Source organism: Triticum aestivum, chromosome 7D, assembly GCF_018294505.1.
Source record: "Triticum aestivum cultivar Chinese Spring chromosome 7D, IWGSC CS RefSeq v2.1, whole genome shotgun sequence".
Taxonomy (NCBI): Eukaryota; Viridiplantae; Streptophyta; class Magnoliopsida; order Poales; family Poaceae; genus Triticum; species Triticum aestivum.
Window position 1 is genome coordinate 95,795,511 of NC_057814.1, and position 8,010 is coordinate 95,803,520.

General features: G+C 46.5%; 1 protein-coding gene and 1 long non-coding RNA gene across 2 annotated transcripts; one reads left to right on the plus strand and one right to left on the minus strand.

Annotated features, from left to right (window-relative positions):
* Nucleotides 1-717: 717 nt before the first annotated feature.
* Nucleotides 718-1,684, plus strand: LOC123167810 (ethylene-responsive transcription factor ERF003). The gene is made up of 2 exons (XM_044585672.1): nucleotides 718-907; nucleotides 999-1,684. The coding sequence occupies exons 1-2, from the start codon at nucleotides 825-827 to the stop codon at nucleotides 1,405-1,407; spliced, it is 492 nt and encodes a 163-aa protein (XP_044441607.1). The 5' UTR covers nucleotides 718-824; the 3' UTR covers nucleotides 1,408-1,684.
* A 2,877-nt stretch (nucleotides 1,685-4,561) lies between these two features.
* LOC123166194 (uncharacterized) lies at nucleotides 4,562-7,669 on the minus strand. The gene is made up of 2 exons (XR_006483393.1): nucleotides 6,960-7,669; nucleotides 4,562-5,044 (listed from the first exon to the last, which is right to left on the minus strand). It is a non-coding gene; the product is annotated as an uncharacterized lncRNA (long non-coding RNA).
* Between the last annotated feature and the right edge of the window lie 341 nt (nucleotides 7,670-8,010).

Here is an 8,010-nt window from a genome sequence, read left to right on the forward strand (position 1 = left end):
AGCAGACACAAATTATTGGTAGCATCACAATCGATCCCAACACCAAATCAACCTTACAAAACCTAAATTTAAATTTGTGGCATAAACGACCTTTCACATTTTAAACAAATATTTCTTATTAATTGCTCCCAACATAGTAGGCATGCCTGATTTAATTACTATCTCTGCTAAAATGGACTATAGAATTGGAAACTTGCAATCAAACTATTGTAATATACATAACTAACTAGTAAAATTCTCGCAAAAAAAACTAACTAGTAAAATAATCTAGTTGGGTTAAAACATATAATTATATTTTCCATGAAATAGTTTCATAATAAATAATGTAATATTTAACTATGCATTCCTACCAATAATAATGGTCGAATTTGTGTATTACTGAATCCGCAAATTTTAGAACTCATCTATTGTGAGTCAAAATGAGTTTTATAGTCACTTTTAAACTGATTAGGAGGTATAACCTTCCTTTTGGGCCATTTCCTCTGAACAGAGAATGCTGGATGTTTCGACGACCAAGCGAGAGCACACTAGGAGTTTCGACCATTTCCGTTTTGGTGTTTCTAAGTTCTACTTGATGAAGGTGGGCCAGGGATGACATACACACAGACAGGGACCCACCGAGAGGCCGTTCAAAACAGGCCGGGAACTGAATTTCCTCCTTCCTCCCTTCTCTATTTATAGGGCCCAAAAGCTCGCACACACCACACTAATCACCACCACCAGCGCCATCGTCTTCTCCAAGCCCCGACCCCGAGACACGCGAGCGTGCAGCACGGAGGCAGCCGCTTCCACTCTCACCGAGCAAGCGACAAGCTCCTTCTCCAATGGCGCGGCCACAGCAGCGGTACCGCGGCGTGCGGCAGCGCCACTGGGGCTCCTGGGTCTCCGAGATCCGCCACCCCCTCCTGTACGTCGTCGTCGTCCAAAGCCTTTGCGATTGCTCTGGACCGACCGATTTTCTTGGCGTGGCCTGACCATGGCGGTTTTCTTTCTTGCAGCAAGACGAGGATCTGGCTGGGCACCTTCGAGACGGCGGAGGACGCGGCGCGCGCCTACGACGAGGCGGCGCGCATCATGTGCGGCCCGCGCGTGCGCACCAACTTCCCCGACGACGCCGCCCCGTCGTCGTCGTTCCTCTCCCCGGCGCTGGTCGCCAAGCTCCACCGCTTCAACGTGGCGTGCGGCTCGCAGGCCGGGCAGCAGCAGGACAAGGACGCCTCGACGTCGTCCGTGGGCGTGGACCCGCGCTCGCCGCCGGCGCCGTTCGCCGGGTACACGGGCAATGCCAGCGCGGCGGCGGCCTCGGCGGCCGCCGGGTGGAGCGGCGGGTTCCTGGAGGAGCAGTACGTGGAGCAGATGATCGAGGAGCTGCTGGACTCCAACTTCTCCATGGAGATCTCCTACTAGCCGCGCCTCCGCACATGCTCTGTCCCCGTGCCTTGCGCTTGCTCTGTTTCCGCTCCATTCACTTCTCTGTCTCTCCGTGTGTGTGTGTGGGTGGGTTTGTTTTTAGTTTAGCATAAGCTGTGTCGGGAAGAACTCGAGGTTAGTATGGTCATCGCCCGAGGTCTCCAACAGCTTTGTGTATACGGTAGCTTCGTTAGAGCATATTTCTTCATTCTTGTATTACTATTGATGTCTTGATGACGCCCTAATCATAATTAGTGTCCTCTGTTTCGATCTTCATGTCGAGCCTTGTTGAAACATTTTCGTTGACAGAGAGCTTTCACTCTGGCATTTTCCAATTTTGCGAATCAGTTTTCACTCTGGCTAAATCATTTACCCGCGTCACTTCCAAGGTAAAAGCCTAACTATAGCTAGCTTTTGCACATGGTTAATCTTCAGGATAAATTATAGACAAATTTAGCACAAACAACTCATCAACCACAGACAAAGATCACCTTGCTCAGCTAAGTAAGTGTTTTCTTCAGGCGAATCTCCCATTTAAGTATGAGATGGACATACATTTTTCATTCGCAAAAAGAACAAAATACACACTTTTCATAGTAGATAAATGCTTCATGTACTTCCTCCCTCGGTGTTTATGAGACCCCCTCATATTTTGGGTCAAACTTCGACCATCTATACGACTAACAAAATATAAGATACTCCGTTGAATTTCTGTTCAAAATATAGTTTGCACATATAATTTTTTATGACATACAATTTATAGGTCAAAAATTGGAAGAGCCAAAATACAAGGAGGTCCAATAAACCCTCCCCGATGGAGTATTGTGTATCACGAGAAGGGTTAAACAAGATTATAAGTTATTTTTCCCAACCATTCCTCTCCCAACCCTAAGAGAGGCCATCTCAGGGTGCGCATCTCCACTACCTCTTCTTTCCTAGTGGGTCATCACCCTGTCATCCTCCAACCTCCGATGGCTCTGCCTATGTGGGAGTGCAGGGATGCCTCGATCTACTGGATGGACTTGTAAATTTCATGGATGGGGTTTATTAACTAGGTAGGTTGATATTGCCCGCTGCATGCATGGCAGTGCTGGCGCCAAATAAAGTCTACTCCAGCCGCGTGACGTTGGTCGTGGCGGTGGCAGTGGCTCCTCATTCAAGGGAAGGAGGGATGAAGAGGACGTTGGCCTCGTCAACCCAGCTGGCCCCATCCTCCGGGTGAGCGATACCGTTGCCGTTTCGGCCCAACAGAAGGGGGAGGTGGAGCCCGAGGACCCATTCCATGCGGTGCTCGAGCTCACTGCCCACCAAGCTCACAATGAGGCGTGAATCATCTATCTACCCTCACCAACGAGGAGGAGCAGTGGCAGCTCGTGGCTGCTGCACATGAGTCCGACCCCTACGCCTTGATGGAGGATATTTCGGCCTAGAGGAGGAGGATGATGACCAACCTGAAGGGCGGCGACTAGACGACGCACACCACCGAGTAATGTAGGTAGTCTAGCTACATTAAAAATAAGCAATGTCGCTACTCGAGCGACATTGCTTATTTTAAATGTCGTTTATCGACATTTGAAGTTGCTAATTATATGTAAGGCTGCCCGTAATGGGAGTATCATGCCAACTAGACAATTTTAAGGAGGTGACACATAATTAAATGAAGAAAAGAGGGTTTACTACCATAATAAATGATGTACTACCATACATTTTGCATGTTAATAAAAGAAAGCCATCTAGTATGATACTAATCTATAATATTATGCAGAGGTACTTCATTAGTATCATATGCATGATACTAACTTATGATACTCTTCACTACGAACAGCCTAATGCGATGGATATTGGCTCCATAACGTATGAGCTTAAATTGTCCCTGCATTTTTTAAGAAAATAATTAAAAAAATCACTGTGAAACATGCGTTTTGTATTTGAGCTTAAATCACCCTGCATTTTCGAATAAAAAAATAAAAAATAAAAATAAAAATGAAGGGTACATTAGGAAGGCTCTTCGTACACCCGCAACGGCTTCTATATTCATATGAAGTGTTTCATATGATGGATGACGATCATAGATATGACGAATCTGCTAGAGTTGCTCCGACCAGCTGAAGTCCTGAAGATGCAAACAACATTGCACGACGCAGTACATATCCCGCGTATCAGCCCGAGACTTATTAACCATGATGAGCGGTACTAACAAGCTGACCTCTCGCCCCGCGAGCAGACCAAATGCAGAGTGCTACACGGCTACGAATCTCGGCGCCCGGAGTACGCAGCAGGTGGGAGCACTTATGACCTGACCTGCGTGCGGAGCAGAGCACAGGGACGACACGCGCTGGGTACGTACCCTGTACTACCCAGCACTGAACAAGCTGGATTCGCTCGCTCGCTGCGCCATTGGCAGGGGTCGATCCGTGGATCAGAAAATCTCGGCGGATTCAGGTAGGTAGGTGCCGGGGTAATTGCCGGGCCTCTGCGCCCGCGCGCGTCACCGATGACATTGGCGCTGACGGCGGCCGAGCAGCCGAGGGAGAACCGGTCTGGGTCTTCCTTGGTGCATACAGTCTTCTCGTGCTCGTGGTGTCATGTGGCAGGCACATGCATGCGCCCGCCCTGGTCTGGAGCACGGAAGGACCGGGCATGGCGAGGGGAGGGGAACGAGAGCGGAGAGCCGAGTCCACTCACGTCGGTCAGCTGCTGCGTTTCTTCATCCTCGTGCTGTGCTGCAGCTGGGCATGGACAAGGACGTCGGGTGTCGCGCGCCCCGACCGATGTGTTGTTGTGTGGACACGGTAGTCCGTTCAGAAATCAGAAATCTCTGTGTTTGGTGGGGTTGAAATAGCAAAAGCCTTCCGCAAAAAGGAAAAAAACGAAACAACAAAAGCCCATACGTTATGGGGCCGTGGGGACGGGAGGGTTCGGTCACTAGGAGGCAAGGCCCAAGCGAGCCGGCCTGGTTCAACATTGAAACTGCTCGTTAAAATTCCAGCAGAAAGCCAGAAATCACGTCTTCCGGCAAAAAAATAAATAAATAGTAGAACTTTGTTTCTTCAGTGGTGTTTGCGCAGAGCATGGGTTAGTTAGGTTATCAAGGAGGCATCCGGGTCGGGATATGATCCGCTCATCTCTTGAAACAGGTCAAGCTGATTACTGCAACACAAAAGAGTGAAAGTGTACCATTGTTGTTTTCTCCACCCAAACCAACTGAAACCAACCCAAGCTCACAAGTCAACCAAAATTAAGAGCATATTCAACTGACGACTGGATGCAACAGCCACACTGTACACGGAGCTCCTGCGAGAGCCATCGTAGGAACGGCTTAGCGTAAGGAGATATTGATGCTAACGAAACTGCACTCTGCACGTTCGTTCATGATTGCAGCTGATTGAATTAGCTGGTCATACAGTCATGCACAACAGTTAAATTAACGCGCGCACACAAATAAAACATGAGGAAAACAAGGCACATATACTATATATTAGGGACGCCGATAAGTACCGGACGTTCGGGCTGTAGACACCCCGGCCCGAACGACTCGTTCGGGAGGGCAGGGGCATCGACCGAACGATTTCGTTCGGGAGAAGAACGAACCAGCGCGAACGCCCCATCCACCGGGCCCTACAGGCCTTTTTTTCTGTGAAAAAAAAGGCCCATGTTAAGTTATGACTAGTAAAAACGCTCAGTTTTTCTGTACCTTTTTTTAGCAACAGTTTTTCTGTAAACTAATGAACTACTAGACTTCTGCACGGCAAAATTTCCATGGTCTTTTGCCATTCTATTAAAGAAATTGCCATGTTCAAGTTTATGTTTTCATAAATGGCGTAAAAAGGAAGAAGTCATAGCAAATCTGCATCTTTACAATACAAAAAGTTGCCAACACTACGAAGTTCACAAAAAAGGAAGAAGTTGCCGTGGCAAGTTTGCCAAGTTTTTGTACATCTTAGATTACCATGTTTTTGAACATCTTTTGTTGCCATGGCAAGTTTGCTATATTTTTTGAACATCTTAGTGAAAGAAGTTTGCCATGTGTTTGTACAAACTTAATTAAAAAAAACGTTGCCATGTTTTTGCACATATTAACTTTGCCATGGCAAGTTTGCAAATGTTTTTGACATCTTACATTGCCATGGCAAGTTTGCAAATGTTTTTAAACATCTATAATGTTGCCATGTTTTTGAACATCTTTAGTTGCCATGGCAAGTTTGCATGTTTTTCAACAAGTTATTTAAAGAAGTTTGTCATGTTTTTGAACAAAGTTAATTAAAAGAACTTACTATGTTTTTGCACATATTAAAGGTTGCCATGTTTTTGAACATTTTAAAATGCCATGGCAAGTTTCCTAAATTTTTGAACATCTACAAGATCATGGCATGTATTTTAACACCTTAAGTTGTCATGGCAAAGTTTGCCATGGTTTTGAACACCTACAACTTTGCCATGGCAAGTTTGCATGTTTGTGAACATGTTAATTAAAGAATTTTTCCATGGCATAAATGGAATTAAATTTGCCATGGCAAAAAAATGGAGTAAAAAAGTTGCCATGATCCATCAAAATAAATTTGCCATGGTAGAGAATGAAAACAAATGTCACGTTCTACTCAGCATCAACTCAAGTGAGTCAGGAATCTAAGTACACTAAATAGTAGGAATGGGAAATCTACTAAAACTTGTTTGATAATTTGCCATGTTGTGCACAAAAAAAAGAGTCATATTCTACTCAAATTTTCCATCTTCGACATTATCTACAAATTTGCCATGTTCCAATGGCAGCTAGCACGAGTGCATCTATAGATTCATTTCATGCATCAGGCTATATTAAACTTGCCATGGTCCATATAATAAGTTTGTCGTTTAGAGAAATAAAATCTAGCATACATCTGAAGAAAATGGTGGCAAACTATTTTAAGGATGGCAAGATTGCCATGTTTTAGAAACTTCAAAAAAAATTTGTTTGTTTTTAACGGCAAAACACCCCGTAATAACACATCTTAATTTGCCATGGCAAAAAACACGTGGAACTTGCCATGGCAAACTTAACTATATTGACATGGCAAATATATCACATGGACCATGGCAAAATAAATTTTGCCATGTCATTAAAAGTGAAAATGCCATGGCAATAATAGTGTCAAATTTGCCATGGCAAAAAAGAGAAAAAATTGCCATGGTGTGTGGATTGCCATGATCCATTGTAGAGAATGAAAATAAATGTCACACTGTACTCAATTTGCCACCTACGATATTTTTAACAGAATTGCGATGTTCTACTCAACATCAACTCAAGTGAGTCAAGAATCTAAGTACACTAAATAGTAGGAATGGAAAATCTACTAAAAGTTGTTCGATAATTTGCTATGTTCTGCACAAAAAATGTCAAGTTCTACTCAAATTTGCCATCTTCTGCACCTAAATAGCTCTGTCATCATCTGCACCTAAAATAGACTATAAATGAATATGAGCATCAACTAAAAATTGCCATCATTTTCACCTAACATAGCCCCTTTCACAAAAAAAAAAAAATGAAGAGAAGAAGGAGAACAGGAAGACACCTGAATACCTGCAGGCGTCTCACTACCTGACAGTAGTGACACATAGCAGCGATAGCAAAAAATAGCGCATGATGGCCTCCGGCCTAGAATTCCCGGCAACCGCAGCGCCCGTAGAAGACGAGCAGGAGGGTCCCGTCGCCCATGGGCATCGCCTGGTCACCGTGCTAGGAGAGACATGACGGCGGAGGGTGTCGCGGTGCAGGATGGCGCCCTCGCCTCCGGGCGGCCGCGCAATAGACAAATTCCCCGGCGTCCGATAAGCCGGAGGAGACGACGAGGAGTGTTCCGTCGCTCATGAGGAGGAGGGCGCCAAGGTGCTGGACGGCGCCGTCGCCTCCAGCCGCGCCGTCACGACGGGTGCGAAGGTGCGCGGCGGAGGAGACGCAGCTCGGAGCGATGGCGGACTCCGATGGCGTCGGGGACGGTCAGCTCCGCGACGGCGATTAGCGCGCAGATGGCGGCGGCCTCGGTGACCGCCGCGTCACTCGCCCCTCGGCCTCCGCCCACGACAGCAGATGGAGACGCTCGGCTCGGACCCGGAGCACGCCGGCCAGGTGCTCGGCGCCGGCGAGTATCGCAGCCAGCTGCGGCGGTCGGCCTCCGCGGTCCGCTCACCGTCTGCGGTGGCTGGGTCAGTGTGTGTGGGATGAAAGGATAAGGATGAAGAGAGCGTGTGGCAGTGGAGGAAGCATCGTTCGGGATGAGGATCACTTTTACCGAACGATTTCACTAGCTGACGTGGCCGTGGACCTCTGCTTTAACATGCTTTAGGATCAGTGCTGACATCCTACGATCAAAAGGTCGTTCGGGGCGAGAGCGTAAAAGTTGGACGTTCGGAAGTTATTGATTCCGTATATTAGATTTATTACTGCATATGATCAACACCAAGTTGCAACATGCAAGATATATAACAGCAGCATATATATAGCTACCGGATGATCCACTCACTACTACGACACAAAGAAATGCGACAGCTTAATCTCGGGTTGGATCGATACATAGACTTATTTGGAAGGCAGCGTACGCAGAATACAAATCCATAGGTTTGCTT

Excerpts from the sequence above, each read along its gene's own strand:
- LOC123167810 (XM_044585672.1), top strand. The coding sequence starts at position 825 with ATGGCGCGGCCACAGCAGCGGTACCGCGGCGTGCGGCAGCGCCACTGG. Across the intron at positions 908-998 it reads GAGATCCGCCACCCCCTCCT|CAAGACGAGGATCTGGCTGG; the intron begins GTACGTCGTCGT and ends TCTTTCTTGCAG.